The 19,725-nt window shown below is 58.5% G+C and overlaps 2 protein-coding genes across 4 annotated transcripts; one reads left to right on the top strand and one right to left on the bottom strand.

Moving 5' to 3' along the window:
• Positions 1-1,143: 1,143 nt before the first annotated feature.
• Positions 1,144-5,049, bottom strand: LY6H (lymphocyte antigen 6 family member H). Of its 3 annotated transcripts, none has more exons than XM_075549198.1 (4): positions 4,969-5,049; positions 4,026-4,146; positions 3,514-3,633; positions 1,144-3,336 (listed from the first exon to the last, which is right to left on the bottom strand). In XM_075549198.1, the coding sequence occupies exons 2-4, from the start codon at positions 4,075-4,077 to the stop codon at positions 3,101-3,103; spliced, it is 408 nt and encodes a 135-aa protein (XP_075405313.1). In that variant the 5' UTR covers positions 4,078-4,146; positions 4,969-5,049; the 3' UTR covers positions 1,144-3,100. The 3 variants fall into 3 exon arrangements, with proteins under 3 accessions (XP_075405313.1, XP_075405312.1, XP_075405314.1); XM_075549197.1 differs by lacking the exon at positions 4,969-5,049 and adding an exon at positions 4,733-4,869; XM_075549199.1 differs by lacking the exon at positions 4,969-5,049 and adding an exon at positions 4,470-4,620.
• A 12,049-nt stretch (positions 5,050-17,098) lies between these two features.
• On the top strand, positions 17,099-19,362 carry GPIHBP1 (glycosylphosphatidylinositol anchored high density lipoprotein binding protein 1). Its single transcript, XM_075550515.1, has 4 exons — positions 17,099-17,156; positions 18,203-18,325; positions 18,821-18,937; positions 19,070-19,362. Exons 1-4 carry the CDS (start codon positions 17,099-17,101, stop codon positions 19,360-19,362), a joined length of 591 nt encoding a protein of 196 aa, XP_075406630.1.
• The last annotated feature ends 363 nt before the right edge of the window (positions 19,363-19,725 follow it).

The raw sequence follows: 19,725 nt of genomic DNA, 5'->3' as shown, positions 1-19,725 counted from the left end.
GAGATTACCCAAGATAGGCGAGCCAGAGGCCGCAAAGAGGACAATCAAACACGTGCAAACATCAGAATTTAGAACATCCATCTGCATCCCTGGAGACACTGTAAACAAAGACACAGAGTGCCAGGAAATATGTGCACACGTGGGCTCCCTCTCCAATACACAGAGCAGTGAGCGGGCAGAGGGCAGAGGCTGGGCCTCCTCCCAGGTAAGTCCTACCTCGGAGGCAGAGCCAGGTTTGACCCCTGCCCGCCAGAGGGGGCGCTTCGCGGAGCGGCTGGGGCCTGCCGCTGAGGCAGGAGCTTGTGGGAATGTGAGCTGTGCTCTTCTGAAGCACCTACCTCTGATTGGGGTGGGGGTCGGAAGTGGTTCCACAGAGTTCATTGCCAGTAAACATTCTCTCTAGGGCCTGGGGACACAGTGGGCTGGGCTCAAACCCATCAGCCAGTCCTCAGAAGAAAGGCGAGGTGAGCCCCGCCGAGCCCCACTCCTGCCCCTGCCAATATTTCATCTTGGGAACCCTCGTTAGATTGGTTTTGCTCTAGTCTATCGGGTCCTATTGGCTCAGAGGCATTGGGTTTGGGTTTGGGAGCCTCTTTGGGGGGGCTACATGACTGGAAGCTGTGGTGGAGGTAAGTCAGGAAATGCAGGCAAGCTGCACCCGCTGATGAGGGTGCTGGGAGGAACAGAGGTCCCCTGGCCAGCCCCGGAGAGGTCCTGGTGGGCGCTAGGCAGGGGTGGCGGGACCCTTAGCAGGGATGGGTCAGGAGGGAGCACAGTTTAGCGAAGACAGAGACAGGACTGCAGTTCTGGCCCCTCCCCCCAGGCTGCCCCAGAATTGGGGTCTGGGAGTCTTCCCATTCCAATTGTGTCAGACCCGAGCACAGAGATAAGTACCCTTTTGTCTGTCTGTAAAGGGTTCCCCCAGTAATCAATGAACCAGACCAGAGTCCTCGTGCACATCGCTGACCACCCACCTGCCCTTGGGGATTTCCGGGGCTTGGGGGTCTCCACCTGCTCCCGCTTCCAAAATGTTCAGCTTCTTCACATGGCCACAGCCCCCTCCCTCCCTGTGGAAGTGGCAGCCTTCAGGTCACGCCACCAGCAGTGCCTACCCCCTAACCCCCAAAAGCATAGGACACAGCATAGGGGAGCACACTTTACTGAGGAGAGGGATGTGTACATTGCAGAACTGTAGAGCAGGCAGACACTGAGCAGGAGATGACCCTTTAAGGAAAGGTCCCTCAGTATCCCCACCAGCAGGAAGGGGACACTGGACTCAGGAGAAGACACTAGAGCCCCTCCCCACCCCGGGGTCACTCACCCGATGGCTGTCGGGACTCCACAGAGGACCACAAGGCAAGGCCAGCGCTCCAAGGGGTCAGGAGGGAGTGTGACCCCGAGACCAAGAGTGACCCCAGCCTGAGCTACACAGCCCAGTCAGGCCCCGGGGCACCTGCCAGTTTCGGGGTCATGGTGCCCACCCATGGTCAGGATACAGGGTGGAGGAGAGCTGTCCGGGCAGCAGGAATGGCCAGAGAAGCAACAGCTGTTCCCACCCACCGCACCCCACCTCCTCTCCCTCCCCGAGATCCACCCAACTGCAGGTGGGGTCTGCTGAAGTGGCTGAGTGTGGGCTTAGAGGTCACCTGGTCACCCAGGGCCGCTCCAGGGCCCTAGAAGGAGCAGCACCTGCTGACTCTGAGTCCCATCCCCAGGCTGAGGGCCGCTCTTTGAGGGTGCTGTGACATCAGAGGGGGTGTGGGTACCAGGTGGTGCACCTGTGTGCCTGGGACCACTGGGGACAGGAGCCTGTGAGCTGGATGTGGGCACAGGAGTGCTGGTAGTTTAGAGTACACCGAGGGACTGACAGTGCTTGGCATGTGTGTCGGGTGTGTACACCTGGTATGTACACAGTGCATGTGTGCACTATGGACTGGCAGTGCTCTGTGTGTGCACCAGGTATGTGTGTGTACATGGTGCTGGGCTTCTGTATGCCCTGGGGGGTGTATGCACTGTGTGCGTGCACTGGAGCTGGTATACACTGTGAACTGGCAGTGCTGTGTGTGTGTGTACACTGTGCTAGGGGTGTGAATGCCCTGGGGAGATTCACTGTATGGTATATACTGTGTACTGGCAGTGCTGTGTGTGTATGTACTGTGGGTGTGCACTGGGGCTGGTATACACTGTGAACTGGCAGTGGTGTGTGTGTTTGTGTGTGTATACACTGTGCTGGGGGTGTGAATGCCCTGGGAGGGATGCACTTATGGTGTATCTTGTGTATTGGCAGTGCTGTATGTGTGTATGCACTGTGTGTACGCTGGTACACTGTGCTGTGTGTACCTATTGTGTGTGTATATGGACACTGTGCTGGGGATGTGTATACCCTGGGTGTGTATACACCGTGTCACTGGCACACTGTGCTGTGTGTGTGGACTGTGTGTGTGCACTGTGTGTATGGACACTATGCTGGGGATGTGTATTCCCTGGGGTGTATATGTGAGTACACTGTGTATGCACTGTGTGTGCACTGTTTGTGCTGAGTGTGTGCGCTGTGTATATGTACACTCTGCTGGGTGTTTATGTACACTGTGCTGGGGGGTGTATACATTGTGTGTGTTCTAGTGTACGTCTGAGCCTGTCAGGGTATCCAATAAGCTCATATAGTTGTAATGCCTCCCCCTTCCAGATCGCTCCCAAAAAATCTTGCTGACTTCAACCCCCCTCACCCTAGGTGCCCCCAAACCGGACCAGGCTAAGACTATGGCTGGCTGTACACCACCGGACCCCTGGCCCCTGCCCAAACTCTCAGCCCTCCACCACCTGCATCCCGCCCAGGTTAGCCTGCCCTCGCCCTGCCTCAGACCCGGATCCAGTCCAGACTGCTGGTCTGCTGCCACCCCTAGCGAGTTCAGCCCTCTCCCCCGGCCTGTCCTGCTGCTGGGCCCTCGGCTGGTGGAGGGGGCTTCTTAGGGGGGAGGGGCCAGAGCCGCAGAAGGTGGGGTGAGGCTGGCTGCCTTGGCCCCTACAGGGCCAGGCTGGGGAGGGGCAGAGACAGGCTCAGGGGGGCACGCTCACAAGCCCTGCGGGAGGGAGGGGAACCTCAGGGCCCAGCCCAGAGGAGGGCGGGCCCCAAGCTGAGGAGCAGGCCCCCGGCCAGAGCCCAGGGGCTGCCCCCCACGCCTGAGGCCTGGTTGCACAAGTCCTTCTCACAGCAGTCCACGTCCACCTTGAGGACCCCCGTGTTGATGAAGCCCATGAGATAGTCCGAGAAGAAGTGCCGCTTCACAAAGTCACAGGACAGGGCACACATCTTGTTCACGGAGTGGTCCTTCCTGCCTGTGAGAGGACGGGGCTGGACCCTGGGCCGATCCCATCACCACCACCCCAGGCCCCCAGCCAGCCTCCACACCCAAGAGGCCTCCACAACTGCCATCCCGCCCAGCCCAGGAGCCCCCCCACCTCCCGCCCAACCAGTCCTGGCTCAGCGGCCCAGGGCAGCTTGCCCCCACTCACTGCTGCTGGGGTCGGTGATGCGGACGCTGGCGCAGACAGTGTCTGTGGGCTGGCACTGCTTCGGGGTGCAGTGGCTGGAGTTGGTGGTCAGCGTGCAGTCCTGACACCACAGGCCACAAGCTGGGCGGGCAGGGGAGACCTGAGCAGAGGGACCGCGGCTGGCCGGCCCCACCCACGGGGTCTGCCTGCACTAGAGGCTCTCTGGGGCTAGACCGGAATCCACCCGCCCGCCAGGCCAGGAGGGACTGGCCACACAGGTGCCCAGGAGGGGCCAGCACAGGCTGGGACCCTGCTGGGGCCCTGGGAACGCTCCCATCTCTGCCCCAACCTCTTTACAGCGGCCTAGCCAGGGGAGTGGGCCCAGATGCTGAGACCGCGCGCGGGGAAAGGGTGCCAGGAAGGAGCGCGTGGGGAGAGGGGGCGGGGCAGGGTTAGAGCTGGGACCTGTAGGAAGGGGGATGGGGCGGACCCACCGCCACCCCCTGGCCATCGCGACCGGGCGCCACACTCACCGGGCGCCGAGCACAGCAGAGCAGCCAGGAGCGCCAAGCACAGGCCCTTCATGGCGGCGAGCGGCGTGCTCGGACGGGCCTAGGGGAGGGGCGCCGGGCCGGGGTTCTTGGGGGCGCAGGCCTGCGGGCGGGGGAGGAGACGCGGCGTTAGGAGGCCGGCAGACCACCCCCCGCAGGTTCCCCGCCCTGACAGGCCGTGCCCCTATCCCCGAGCCCTAAGCCCACCCCCACTGGCCCCAGGAGGCCACCGCGGCAGCCTGCTCCCAGAGAACGCACCCCACCGGCGGCGCCCCCATCCGGCCTCGGGCCCGGGGGCGGGGGGCTCATCCAGCAGGGAGGCACGGATCTACCTGCGACGGGGGCGGGCGCGCCACGCCGCACCAACCCCTCCCCCCGGGGCTGGAGGCCGGGAGCCCCCCGGCCCGCCCGGGTACCAGCGCTCACCGCGGATGGGCCAGAGCGCGGGCTCTGGCCCCACTCACATCCCTCGGGGTATCTGCCTGGGGGTTCGGCGACTGCGCGCGCCAGTGCCCCTAGGCCTCCCTGCCTACCAGAACCCGGCGCGGCCTGGTCTTTGGGGGGCGCGTAGCCGCAGACCCAAACCCCGAGCGCAGGGCAGGGCGCGGGGTCTCACTGCCGCCTGCCCGCCGCCCCCGCCCCGCGCTACCCACGACCCCGCCCTGCCCAGCCCCGCCCGCCGCCCCTACCCCTGCGCGCGGGGGGCTTCGCCCACTGGCCGCGAGCCTCCGGCGGGTCCTCGGAAGAACGCTCCCCGCGAAAGGACGCGAACGCACAAAGACGCAGAGAGGGAGGGAGCCGGAGCCGGGGCTCGCGCAGGTCCCCTGCCGTGGGGCCCCTCCCCTCCCCGCCTCATCCCTCCCACCATCACCCATGGCGACCCCCACCGCCCGCAGCCCCAGCCCTGGGGACCGCCGCCACCAACCACGCCCACAGCCCGAGCGAGACCCAAATCCTGGCCAGGCTCTGCGGAGCCCCGGGTCATTGCCCTGCAGGAGCCTCCGCTCGCCCTGCGCGCACACACATGCACACGCACGCGCGGGCACATACGCACGCACGCGCGAGCGCACACATATGTCCAGCACTCGTTACGCTGGCTGCTGCACCCTGTCCCCGTAACCCGGCCCGCAGGGTCCCACTGGGCTGAGGTGTTGGGGACTGCCCCTTCCCTTGGTCCACTCATCCCTCTGTCCTCCTCGCGTTAACTAGAGCTCACCAATAATAGCCCAGCTTTGCAAGGTGTGACAATAGGTGGTTTATGGAGCGCGCCCTATGTCCTGACGGACCATGCATTACACCCCAGTCTCAAAGCCAGCGGGCCCAACCACCCAAGGTCACGAACCCCAGCCTCGCCCCTCCTTCGCACTGCCAAGGGATAGGGGACCAGAGGTTGGAGGAGGGGGCTGGCCTCGAGTGGGGACGACGGAGAGCTGCTGACAGGCAGCCATCTATCTCTGGTTTCCCCAGTCCTGAGGAGTCTCCATGTGAGTATCCCCAGAACCAGAGCGTGCCTGAGACAGGATCTGGGGAGCAGGGAAGTGACTCAGGGAAGGCGAGGAGACCAGTGAATGGGATGCTGAGCAGCTGCCCTGGAGGGAGGCTGGGGTCTGATCCCTTGCAGCGGGGAACCTGTGACAAGAGTCCCTCCCTGGCCTGCAGAGTGGTCCTGTGGGCCGGGCCTGGGTCTCCAATCGCCCCAGGCTTCTCCCAGGAAGGGCTGCTCCAACTAAACCCTGCTTGATGGGACACTCACGGCCACCCTGTAGGACGGGCCAGACTGCCCTCTGGAGTTTTCTGAGATGTGCATCTCTGGGGAGTTCCCACTGCTGACATGGTGCTAACAGCATAGCGGGTAACCCCAAGGGCCACCACAGCGCTTCCTAGGGTGCTCTCGGTCTGTGCAGGGAGGCAGAGTGTCCTCTATGAGGGTGGACGTGGGGCATGGAGGACCAAGAGTCACAGAACTCCAGTGGTCCCAAATTAGCACTGCCCAAACTGTGGTCCCTCAGACACGCGTCCACTTGGCTCAGCCGGGTCTCGGTGCTGTGCCATTATCCTGCATGGCGCCATCGGATGTCATTATCCAAGATGCTGGAAACCCGGACCTCTGACATGATCCTGAGGCAGGATGCCATCGGCCGGATTAGACTGTGTGCTGAGACTGTCTCTTTCTGAGAGTTGTGAGATAAACAAGCTAGGAGGTAGCCCAGGACCCAGTACTTAGTAATAAGCCTAGGACAAGATAGCACAGGACTCAGTAATAAGGAGAGCTGGGAGCTGAGTGTGTCCTTCAGGCCCGGCATCCCTGTGCTGTGTGACCCTCCTGGACCCGGAGAAGATAGACACCAGGTCACATGGTGACCTACAAGGGACATCAGGCCGCAAATGTTGAAAGGGGACGACCTTCCCCAGGGCCAACAGAGAGAGACCATCTTCCTCTAGGGCTGGCGGCATCCCGGATGCCAACAACTATGAGCTAAAAAGTTTCTAAAGATGTGCCTTGTGGGGCTTCCGTCATGGCAACACCAAGACGTGCCCCCAAGTGCAAGCCGGAGCAAAGGCGAACTGTCTCAGAGGAAGAGACTTGGGATTCCCACAGATGCAACTGAGGCAAAAGTACGATCAAATTAAAATCACCAAACACACAGAAGTCAAGGCTCAGCAGAAAGCGTGGTGTGTGAAGTGGCAGGAGGTCCTCAAAGAGAGGCTGTCAAAGTAGCATGTCCTTTAGTGTCATCGAAGATGAGCACAGGAAGGCAAACCATCAGAACCCCACCCTTATCTGGAAAGCATAAGCGCACATAGAATTCTGAGAATGAAGACTTGTTTCAAGAATTAAACACTCAGAGGAGGGGGGGAGGGAGGACTGGTAGGGAGTGACCAAGGGCAAGGTAACTGAGAGGAATTACTGAAACCAGAATGAAGGCTGAACATGGTAATGGGACGGGAGGAAAGCGAAAGGAAATAGAGGAAAGGAGTAGGAGGCAAAGTGCATACAGAGAAGCCTAAATACAGACATGTACATATGTAAATATATTTATGATTATGGGGGCAATAGACTTATGTGCATATATTTATAGGTTCAGTAGTAGGGTAGCAGATGGGCATTGGGCCTCCTCATGCATACTCCCCCAATACAATAGCACCTCGTCCTGCTAAACGGTCATTGCATGATACCCACCTTCCCGACATGATCACTGAAGACAGACGTGTGTGTAAGCAAACGTGGTGAAGAAAGCTGATGGTGCCCGGCTATCAAAAAGATTTAGTGTCTGGGGTCTTAAAGGCTTGAAGGCAAACAAGCGGCCATCTAGCTCAGAAGCAACAAAGCCCACAGAGAAGAAGCACATGGCCTAAGCGAATACAAGGTGTTCAATGGACCATGTAGCAGACACCAAGGAACAAAAACAATCATTGTGTGATCACCTTCCTCACATAAACGCTGACGACGAAGGTGTACATAAGCAAGTGTGGTGAAGAAGGCTGATGGTGCCCAGCTACTGAGATATATAGTGTCCGGGGACTTAAAGGCTTGAAAGCAAACAGCAGCCATCTAGCTCAGAAGCAACAAAGCCCACACGGAAGCAGCACACCAACATGGGTGATCGTGAAGGGCAGAGGAGACCAGGTCTCAAACAACAAAGGCGGGGGTGGGGGGGTGGGAATCACATCACCGTGAATGAGGGGGAATGCGTGATGGGGACCCAATGCCCATCTGTAGACAGCTGGACATCCCTTCCAGAGGGGTAGTGGGGAGGAGATGAGTCACTCAGGGTTCAGTGTAGCAACAATGAAACTCAAAACCTTCCTCTAGTTCCTGAATGCTTCCTCCCCTCCCAATTATCATGACCCCAATTCTACCTTGCGGACCTGGTTATACCAGAGGATGTACAGCGGTGCAGTAGGGATCTGGAAACACAGGGAATCTAGGAGGGATGAACTCCTCAACACCAGTGGTAGGAGTGGCGACACCAGGAGGGAAAGGGGTGTAGAAAGGGAGAACATCTTGGAGATCTATGTGTAACCTGCTCTTTGGGAGATGGGCAATGGGAAGGTGGGTGAGGGGAGACGCCTGGCAGTGTAAGATAAGATATAATAATTATTTATAAACTATTAAGGGACCAGAGGGAAGGGAGGATTGGGGAGGGAGTGGGAGGGGAAAAAAGGGAAACCGAGCTGATTCCAGGAACCCAAGTGGAAGGTGAATTTTGAGAATGACGAGTGCAACGAATGTATAAGGTTGCTTTGCTCAATTGATATATGTATGGATTGTGATAAGAGTTGTGTGAGCCCCAATAAAAAGATTTATTAATAAAAAAAAGAATTAAACACTCAAAAAAAATTTTAATTAAACACTAGGTAGAAACCCTGGGGTTAGGGTGGAGGGATACGCTAAATGAGAGAAACCAGTCACAAGCGATCCCGGGTCCATGGTTGTGTTCACTTGGAATGTCCAGAATTGGCCAATTCCACAGACAGAAAGTAGACTTTAGATTCCCTGGAGCAGGGGGAGGTGATCCTGAGGGCTCAGGGGTGGGGAGCGAGAGCGCCAGAAAGCGAGGGTGAGGGTGGCTGAAGACCCTTACAACCCCACCAACACCCTGAAATAAAGACACGCTTTTCCTTTTCCGCTTTAGGACATTTTCTTCCTTCTTGAACCTGGTTTTTTTATTCTTTAAAAACTCATTTTACTGGGGCTTGCACAACTCTTATCACAATCCACACATCCATCCATTGTGTCAAGCACATTTGTACATTTGCTGCCCTCATCATTCTCAAAATATTTGCTTTCTACTTGAGCCCTTGGTATCCGTTCCTCATTTTTCCCTCCCTCCCTCCCCCTCCCCATGGACCCTGGATAACTTATAAACTATTTTGTCATGTCTTACACATCGCGCCATCCTCACAAGCGGTGCTGTGGTTGAGCCCTTTCTTGCAGCCACTCTGTCCAACTCCTGGATGAGCTTTCTATACTCCAATGACCCGTGTCCAGGGAGTGGTCCCTCCTGAGAACACGGCCAGTGTCCAAAGGCCAGGTCTCACGGTCCTTGCTTCCAAGGGTCATTCTGGCTGGACTTCTTCCAAGACAGCCTTGTTCATTTTTCTGACCATCCATGGCACATTGAATATTCTGCTGAAACCATAATCAAATGTTCCAGCTCTCTTGGGCCTTCCTCATCCTCATCCAGGGCCCTGTCCTCAGAGCTCATGGTTCAGTGAGAGCAGACAGACAGGAGTGTGGTTACAGGTGCAGGGTTGCCAAGTGGGGGAGAGGGTGGCACGTGGGAGTGGAGTCCCGATGTGAGTAAGGTAGCCACAGAGACCAGGGGTGGCAGGAAATGTCTGTGAGGTCCTAAAAGCCACGGGCTGAGAAGGGTTGAAGGCGGGGCTGTGCTGACTGGCCTTTCGGACACCCTCCTGCCTCCTCCCTGGCCCCAGCAGCCCTTCCCCCAGGCCGGCCTCCATTCCATTAGCCACTTCAACGCGAGTCTCTGCACCCACAGACACGACATGGGTGGCTGTGGATGACACTTGACAGGTCCCTGCTGACCACGGCCACCCACTCCTGGGGTTGACCTCTCTGCCAAACTTCTGCTCAGCCATGAAGGCTCCTGCTAGCTCCAGTCCTGAAAGCCAAGGATGGAGTGGGGGTCTACATGGAGTCCCAGTGATCTAGGTCCCCAAGCCCCCAACTCTGTCCCAGGGAGTGCCGCCAGCTCAATTGCTGACCTGACTCTAAGGATCAGAGGACTCTAGGCAGGATGGTGGTCACTTGTGGCTCCTGGTACAAAGCACTGCTTTCACCCAAGCACCCATATCCACTCGGGCCCTTAGCTCTGTCTCTCTGCCCTTCATTCTCGCTCCTCCTCCTCCTCCTCCCTTCTCTGTCTCACATGCACACACACACACAGACACATAGTCTGTCTCCTCTCTCCATTCTGTCTCTTTCTGGATCTCTCTCTCTTACCCCCCTTCTCTCTCTCTCTCTCTCTCTCTCTCTCTCACACACACATACACACACACACACACACACACATGCCCCTCCTCTCCCTGTGTTACCTCTCTCTCACACATATACACACACACACCCTTCCCTCTCGGTTCTCTCTTCCCTTCTCTGTTCTCTCTCTCTCTCTCTCTCTCTCTCTCTCCCACATGCCCCTCCTCTCCCTGTGTTCCCTCTCTCTCTCTCTCTCTCACACACACACACACACACACACACACACACACTCCCACATGCCCCTCCTCTCCCTGTGTTCCCTCTCTCTCTCTCTCTCTCTCACACACACACACACACACACACACACACACACACTCCCACATGCCCCTCCTCTCCCTGTGTTCCCTCTCTCTCTCTCTCTCTCTCTCTCTCTCACACACACACACACACACACACACACTCCCACATGCCCCTCCTCTCCCTGTGTTCCCTCTCTCTCTCTCTCTCTCTCTCTCTCTCTCTCACACACACACACACACACACACACACACTCCCACATGCCCCTCCTCTCCCTGTGTTCCCTCTCTCTCTCTCTCTCTCTTTCTCTCTCTCTCTCACACACACACACACACACACACACACACACACACACACACACACTCCCACATGCCCCTCCCTCTCTTTCTCTATTCTTTCTCTCTCTCACACACAAATTCACACTTACATGCCCCTCCCCTCTCTGCTCTCTCTCACACACAAACTCACATGCCACACCCCCTCTGCTCTCTCTCCAGAGATATGGCTGCCATGTTGTCAGGTGGCCCGGTGTGAGAGGGGGCCAGGCTGCAGCCACCCCACAAAGGGGTTTGAAAGGGAACCCCCCCAAGGAACCCCCACCGCAGCAGAGCCCTCAGGTGAGACTGGAACCCAGTAGCTTGTCTGCATTCCGAGGCCCAGAGTCAGAGATACCCCCACCCCAAGACAATAGGCCCCAAAAATCATGTATGCAGCAAAAGGTGGATGGTCATGGCTCCTGTGTGGCAGGGTGGGTGAAGACTAGGAGGGGCCCAGCAATGCCACCAGGCTGCACAGGCTCGGCACTTCCCACAGCCAAGCCCCCGCACCCTCCCCATGCGGGGGCGGTTGCCAAGGAAACCCAGATTCCTAACTCATCTCCAGGCTACCCTGCCCGCCTCCCTTTGGTGACGGAGGAGCCAGGCCTCACCTACCAGGGTCTAGAGTGCGGTCCAGGCTGCAAGCAACGCCAAGTCCCGGTGCCCTTGGGCCGCAGGGTGGGGACTGGGCGGCAGGGCCTGGGATGTGTGCTCAGATCCACCCGCAGCGAGCTGAGCTTCCTGCCTGCCAGGAGCTGAGCTTCCTGCCTGCCAGGTTGGGAGGGGCCCCAAGCCCCAGGTCAGGGGTGTCTCCCTGCACCCAAGGGTCTGAAAGGGTGGGGCCATGGAGAGGGAGGGCAAGTCAGAGGACGAGAAGCAGTGCATGGGTGAAATAGTTTGTTTATTGTGCCAGCCTGGCCGATAGACACATGTGGGATTAATTGAAGGGCAGAGAAATAAATGGCTCAGAGAGCCTCACCTTTCTTGTCTCTTGCTCTTTGATCATCAGACCAGTGTGCAGCTGCCTTGCTTGTTCTGTGGCTCAATTTGCAAGCTACACTACCTGTGGGACACCTAAGCTGTGGACTGTGTCGCTGTAATTTGAGATTCCTTAAGACCTGCTTCACCACACAATTGGAATTTACATCTCTTGAGCTGGGGACTGACTGTTGGTGACCTGCCTTGCTGTTTGCTGCTTGTGCTGGGATAGCCTGAATCTCTCTACAGAGGGCTCCCTGGCGGCCCTCAAGACTTGAAGGACTGCCAATGTCTCACAACTGTCTCACACATTTGAATTGTACTGAGCCATTTGTACTGCTTTATAATTTAACTGTTTATTTCTTGTGTTATCAATCTATCTATCTATATAAATATATATATAATTACTAGCAATCTGTTTTTGTCTCTCTAGAGAACCCTAACACAATGGGCAAGAAACTAGTAGCCTGTTCTGAGTCGAGGGCAACACACACACCCCACACAGACAAACATCACACCCCTCACACAGATGGACACACACACACAGACGGACACACACACACCACACAGACATCATACACACACCCCACACAGACGGACACACACACACACAGACGGACACACACACACCACACAGATGGACACACACACACACACACCACATACAGACCTCACACACCCCACACAGACAAACATCACACACCCCACACAGAAAGACATCGCACACACACACCACACAGATGGACACACACACACAGACGTACACACACACACCAGACACCATACACACACCCCACACAGACGGACACACACACACACAGACGGACACACACACACCACACAGATGGACACACACACACACACACACACACACACGGTGGAAGGGGAGGAGAGGGAGCAGGGGGAGTGGGGCTCAGGTGAACAGAGCAGAAAGAGGAAGGGGAAACTGGTACAGAGAAGTACAGCCCACACGCAGACCCAGGGACAGTGGAAGCCCTCACATCCAGACTTCCAGATTCAGGCAGCGCCTCCCACCCCCACCCCCTCCCTGCACCATGTCTGCCAGGCACCTCAGGCCCCTCCTCCATGGGTTCCAGCAAGACTCCCCCAGCTGAGGGCAGGGCACAGAGTGGCACATCACTGGGGTCAGAGGTCAGGCCCCCTGGTGCCTGAGGCCCAGAACTAAGGTGAGGGAGTGACAGTAAGAACAGGTCCCCCCAAAATAACGATGTATAAATTACCAAGGGCACATGAGGGAGGGGGGAGCGGGGAGGGAGGGGGGAAAAAAAGAGGACCTGATGCAAAGGGCTTAAGTGGAGAGTAAATGCTTTGAGAATGATTGGGGCAGGGAATGTATGGATGTGCTTTATACAATTGATGTATGTATATGTATGGATGGTGATAAGAGTTGTATGAGTCCCTAATAAAATGTAAAACAAGAAAAGAGGAGAAAAAAATGATTAGAGCAAAGACTGTACAGATGTGCTTTATACAATTGATGTATGTATATGTATGAACTGTGATAAGAATTGTATGAGCCCCTAATAAATTGTTAAAATTTAAAAAAAAGAGTTGTATGAGTACCTAATAAAATGTAAAAAAAGAAAAGAAAATGATTAGGGCAAAGAATGTATGGATGTGCTTTATACAATTGATGTATGTATATGTATGGATTGTGATAAAAGTTGTATGAGCCCCTAATAAAACGTTAAATAAAATAAAAAAAGAACAGGTCCCCAGCCCAGCCTCCAGCTGACCCGCCCATCTCTGGGTTCTCAGGAACCTGAAGGGGGCAGAGCAGGGGAGACCTGGGGGAGACCACCTTCTGGGGTCTGGAAAAGGGGGCAAAGCCCCTGCTGGATAATTGTCTGCCAAGGACAGGTAACACAGACAAGAGTCAGACATGGTGAGAAGGGCAGGTCACGGAGGTCGGTGTGGCTCTGTGCGCTGATTCAGACAAGCAGAGATCCCAGAGCAGCTGGAGACGCCCCTGATGGGGGGTCAGGGGAGGTGTCTAGAGAGGCATCAAGCCTGGGGGGGGGCTCTCAACAAGTCACCATGCTAACTGTAATTATTTGAATCATGTGCCTGTACAGGCTCATCTGATCTCCCCCTTATCTGCTGACCCCTCCCCCCAAGGAAAGAAAGAGAGGCATCATGCCCCACCCCCGCATTGCAGTCCAGTCTGGAGGCTCTAGGCACCAAGGTGGGGTGTGGTATCCAGGTGCCTTGTGCATAGGAAGTCAGAAGTCAGAGCCTGACCTCGGGAAGCTCTCTCTCTCTCTGTCATGTCTGGAGGGAGACCCTTGTCCCTCAGCCTCGGCTCTGGGCAGCCACCATGTCTCCCCCCGCCCTGCTCTCGGCTCCTTCCTTTCAGCTCTACCTCAAAAGAGTGCTGGAAACACACCCTGTGCTGAGCCTGCATCATTAACTGAAGCAAGACCATGCGTGGGGTCCGCATTCAATTGGTGGCGCTCCACCATGTCCGTGCCACGTCCCAACACACTGAACCCTTCAAATCAGCCCCCAGGTCTGAAACCAGCTCCACATCCAGAACCCCGCATCGGAACCATCTGAGCCCAGCGGTGGGGACTTGGGTGCATGACCCCCTGCAGTGGGATTGCTCTTCTTCTTCTGTGAGGCCAGAGAACAAGCTCCCAGCTCCCAAAGCCCACCACGAGGCACTTCCGTCACAAGGACACGTGGAAGGAAGGGGACAGTAAGGTCCAGACCCAGCTCCCACCTGCAGGACCTTCTGAGAGAGCCAGCCAGAGGCGGGGACACATCAGCAGCGGTGGCCCAGGTGTGGGAATGCGTGCGGGGACGGGGGCGAGGGAGCAGGGTTCCGTGTGTGACAGCCCTCAGCCACGCACGGGAAGCTAGGAGACTCAGGTCCTCCCCAGGCTGCCTCAGAGGGAAGGCCTGGTGGCCTGCTTCTGCAAACTCATCCACAGACTTGTGAGCACAGTCCTGACCTGAGCCCGTCCCCACCCCGCCGGGCGGGGATGCGCCTGGAGCCCAGATGGACCATGGGATTGGCCGGCTCTGGCCTGCCTGAGGCTCCATTGGCAGCTGACCATCAGCTGCAGATGTGGCCAGAGTGAACCTTCCATTTGCGGCACCTGGGATTCATGTGCCTCCTCTGGCCTGAATCAGCAGGGTCCTCAGGATGCAGGCGGCCAGCCATGTGTTCCCGAGGAGGCCTGGGGGCCTGGGCTGCCTGCTCTGGCAGCGAGCCCACCCCCAGTCAGTTCCAGATGGGTGACTGGCTCCTCACCAGGTCCCATGTGAGGAGGCCAGGTGAGCTCTGTGTCCCCACAGTCACCAAGGTGTACAGCAACACCCCAAGACGAAGACTGTGCCCTGTGCAGGGGGCCTCCCAGGGCAGGCCTGGCTCTCTCTGTATCTCTGGAGGCCAAGGGGGTTGAACCCAGGATAGGGTCCCACAGCTGTCCAGGAGGGCAGGGCAGCATCCCTCATCCTTTGCTGCTGCCTGGGGGCTGCCCTCTACCTGATTCCTCCCTTGACCCCTGTCCACAGCTGGCTCTGCTCCGACCCTGAGTCCAGGTAGCTGCTGCCACGGGTCTGTGTGATTCACTGGGTGTGGGCGGTGGTAGGGGCAGAGTGGTGGGAAGGCCTAGACAGCAGCCCACAAAGAGTCTCAGAAGAGGAAGCCTTGGCCCAGAGGTCTGCTGGCTGAGTGTGGGGTGGGTGCAGGATGGGGAGGGGAACAGGGCTGCCCTTTATGGGGCAGGGACACCAAGCTCGGGGAGGAAGGACAGTGAACCCAGGCAGAGACCAGCAGGACACGGCCAGCCCTGGGGCCACTCAGCCTGCAGCCCTGCTGAGCGTCTGAGGAGGCAGGTGGCTGTGCCCAGTGTCAGGGCAGGAGGCACCAACCCTGGCCTGGCAAAGTGACCATGTCTGTATACCTTTCCTGGGGAAGGGACAGAGGGAACAGTAAGTGCCTTGTGAGGGGTGGGGAGCAGTAAGGCCAGAAGAGGACAGGGTCTCATCTCTGGGCCTCAACTCCTTGTCCCTATACCCTCGAGCTGCCAGGAACCAGTGAAGCTGTTCTAATCAACCACATTTAATTTCCAACTGTGAAGTAAACGTTGACACTGCCACAAGGAGCCCTGGTGGCACCGAGGCCAGCACCTGGCTGCCAACCCAAAGGCACCCACCTGCATTTCCACTGCCAAAGGGCCTGCAGTCTGCTCCCAGAAAGACAACAGCCTACAGTCCTCAGGGGCAGCTGCCCTCTCACCTGGGAGTCCCCAAGATGGTGCTGACAGCACCCTTAGCAGGGGGTTCTCACCGAAAGCCCAGGTGGGCTGGTACTTTACCTCTGGGTCTCAGCAAAGCTGGGGTCTGCTGCAGCCTCCGGGCCCAGTGAAGGGCTGACTGAAGCTGGCAGCTTTGGAAAGTGTCCCCCGCACCAGACAACCCTCGCCTCCTCCCCTGCTGTTATCACCAGAACACCAGGCAGGTTCTGGCAGTCCCCAGCCAGCCAATGGGAGCGGAGCTGAACCCTGCTTGGGGCTACTATCCAGCACCCCCACCCTCAGCACAAGACCTTCCGGGGAACCCCCACTCTCCACAGCTTTCTGCCTGCCCCCAGTGGTCAGGGCTCTGGTGGGGGTGCCCTAGGGAAAGAGCTGGGGGCCACTCCCATTCCCTGGGGTGCCCAGCAGCCGCTCACACTACACACTGCTCAGGGAGGACCCCGAGGCCCCACCCACAGTGCATTCCCCATACTTCCCCTCTGGGCAAACCCCTGAAACCCCGCTTTCCTATCCTTGAAATAGGCCTTGGGGCTAAGTGCTGGTGGGGAATTCTGGATGCTGTGGAGCCCTGCCTACCAGGATTCAGGTTGGGGGTCAGGGGTGGGGCAGCCCTCACTGGGAGCTGCTGCTGAGCAGACTGGGCCCCTGCTGAGCCAGAGGATGGAGGAGGGGACAGTTCTCATGCGTTTATTTGAGATACACTTAGAAACTGTGGGCATCTATTCCTGGGCACCTCATGGTACTGTTGTAGACAATCCCCTGAGGGCTTTTACGGAGGGGGGGGGGCTCCTTCCTTCTGAAGGACCTCAGGTACCTGGATGCTCACCCAGGTCAGTGGCTCCTGGACCCTCTCTGTTTAATGAGGCCAGTGGGGGATTCGTCCCCCAGGACAGGGCACTGCATGGACCCACACTGCTGAGGCCCAGAGAAGGCCCCACCCAGATTCCACCCAAACCAAGGGCGGGCTGGTAGGGATAGCACAGGTGGACAGGACGCTCCAAGGACAGCCACAATGACGTTCCCTTCCCCTCCAGAGCCCCTGAGGCCCTGGAGGGAAGCACCGCCCCTGCCTCTGGCCTGATGCCTGAGCTGGGAGGCAGCTGGAGGGCCATTGTTTGAGACTGAAGCTGGCCCCCAGGGAAGCTGTCTCCCCAGCCCAGCGATGCCCTTCGCCCCACTTCCCACAGAACCAGAGCCCCCAGTGAGAACCCACAGCCACAGCTGGTGCTCCCCAGGATGAAGGCGCCTACTGCTGCCCTGCTGGCCCTACTGCTGCTGCTGGCCCGGGAGCCAGGTGTGTGTGGGGGGGAGGGAGGGAGCACAGCATGAGGTCAAAGGCCATCGGTGGGGCCCCCAGCCTCAGGGCAAGCCATGGCTGGGGAGAAAGCAGGGAAGAGCTGGGCTGGAAGCTATGCCATCTGATCCCCCACCAGATACAGGGGCACAAGTTCCACAACCAGGCGCCTGTAGCCCTGGGCTCAGCCTGCCATTCTGTGAGGATTTGGGGGTTCCCCTGCCTCTTCTGGCCTCAGTTTCCCCTTCTGTAAAGTGGGAAGGTGGGGTGAGGAGCTGCTGTGGGGGCCACGCTCAAGCAGCAGGTCTGTGGGCACAAAGATAGCAGGTTGTGGGGTGTGTGCGTACAGACCGTGAGGAGGTGGGAGAGGGCAGAGGGATTGGAAGAGCAATGCTGGAGAGTACAGAGGTGGTGGATGTAGGAGAGCTAGTGAGAGGGCAACACTGAGACACTGAATGGAGACAAGAACGTGAGGATAAGAGCGGCTTTACTAGGGCAGGGAAAGAGCTCCCAGGAGGGAAGGGAGAGCAGAGAGAGGAACAGGAGCATCTTGAGCCCCTGGGAGGCTCCGAGACCCAATGAGTTGGGTCAGAGAAATGGCAGCTTGTCGGTGAGGCGGTGGGAGATACAGAGGACTTGAGCTAGGGAGGTGTACGTTAACAAGAAGGGAGATTTTTTGCTGCCGCTGCAGGACCTTGAGTCAGGATGCCATGCGTGTGAAGTGCCTTTGTTGTTTGCCAGCATACTCCCTGGAGTGCTGGGACAGGGGCTGCCCAACCCTGGTCTAGAGAGATAAGCTCCTTGGAATGTTGGGGCAGAAGATGCAGACTTCAATAGGTCATTTATCTTCCTGAGAGGCTGCAAATGGGGGCCTTGAAGTTCTAGCCTCCTGAGGAGCCAGAGAGGAGATGGGGGCTGGGTAGTCCGGACCGGCCCAAACAGCTAGGAGGTGGGGGCAGTGGGAGAGGACAGAGCCCTGGGTGGACCAAGGTGAGGCCCAGCCTGTGTCTGAGAAGCCAAGGGTCACAGGTGTCCATTGCCGCCAGGGAGGGGGCAGGCTCAGCTGGAGGAGGAGGAGGAGGAAGAGAACCCAGGGCTGGAGGGCTACGAGGACGAGGACTATGATGAAGAGGAGACCAACCTGGCCCCTGGGGGCACCGGAGGCAGAGGTGACACCCCACCCCGTCAAGAGCTAGCGCCCAAGGGCCCCTTCACCTCCCAGAGGGTTGGGAGGGTGCTGACCCCAGACAGTGCCCCCCCCCCCCGCCCCACCAAGCAGAGGGTCTGGGGAAGGGGTTGTGCTCCAAGAGCAGTGCGATGACATGTAGGCAGCAGAGGATGGGTGCCGGGAGACTGCGCGTTGTGGGGACACTGCCACCCCCCTCCCAGCCCCGCCCCTGCCGCGCTCTGGCTGAGGGCTTGGATTGGCTTCCACAGGCCATAGAGGAATGGGGAGGGTGGGCTTGATGAGCGAACGTCCCCCTGCCCCTCCCCAGACAGCCACCCCTAGAGTGCCCGTGGCCCCCTGTAGGGAAACCCAGGCCCTTCTGCTACCCCCTACCCTGCCAGTGCAGACAAGGCCCAACAATGCCTGGACCCAGGCCCTGGGCCGCGCCAGCTCAGAGCAGTGGGCCTCGAGGACTGAGCCCATCGCCCACCCCCAGCCCAGTTACAGTGCTACTCCTGTGAGACCCTGCACCCCGGCGAGAGCTGCGACCAGCTGCAGAGGTGCTTCCCTAGCCAGACCTTCTGCAAGACCATGGTCTCTCACAGCGAGACTGGTGAGTGGGAGCCGCGAGGGGCGGGGCCGAGGCGGAGCCCCGCCCCCACCACTCTTGCCCCTCCTCCAACCCACCTCACCACACCCCCGCCGGCCTCGGCCCTCCTCCACCAACACCCCCTCTCTGTTTCAGGGTACCTGACCACCTTCTCCGCGTGGTGCACGGACACCTGTGATTCTTTCACCAAGACCGTGGAGGGGACGCAGCTGGCCGTGTCCTGTTGCCAGTCCAGCCTGTGCAACCAGCCGCCCTGGCAGAGTCCTAAAGGTCAGGCACCGCCTGGCAGCGTGGCCCGAGGCCCCCAAGGCCCAGCCCGAGGCGGCCTGCCAGGGAGCAGGGCTGCGGGCTCCAGAGGGAGCCCCCCAGCTGTGGGCGCAGCCCTCCTGCTCACCCTCCTGGCTCCCTGGCCTGCCTTGGAACTCTGAAAGCAAACCATGCCCCACCCCTCCCCTAACCCTCCCAGGGCCCTTCCCCCTCCCCCCCTACTGGGTTTCGGATAATAAACTTGGGTCTCCTTGAGTGCTTGGGCCCACTGGCCAGTCTGTCGCTGTGCCCCTGACACACTTCAGGCCCTCCTCACTGTCCTGGAGGCTAGGTACCCAGCACTGAAATTGCTCCCTCCACCCACTGTCCCCTTCCCAGAGGGGGGAAGGCCATTGGAGGAGTGGAGGCGCCGAGAGGGGGAGGCTGAGAGTGGGGGGCTGAATGAGGAGTGCAGTGAAACCCCAGCAGTGGGAAGGGCGAGGCACCCCCATGGGACAGGGGAACAAGCTTCCTGAGGGAATCCA

This window comes from Tenrec ecaudatus, chromosome 5, assembly GCF_050624435.1.
Source record: "Tenrec ecaudatus isolate mTenEca1 chromosome 5, mTenEca1.hap1, whole genome shotgun sequence".
Lineage (NCBI taxonomy): Eukaryota > Metazoa > Chordata > Mammalia > Afrosoricida > Tenrecidae > Tenrec > Tenrec ecaudatus.
The sequence above is the reverse complement of the archived record's forward strand: the minus strand, read 5'-3'. Positions and strand labels throughout refer to the sequence as shown.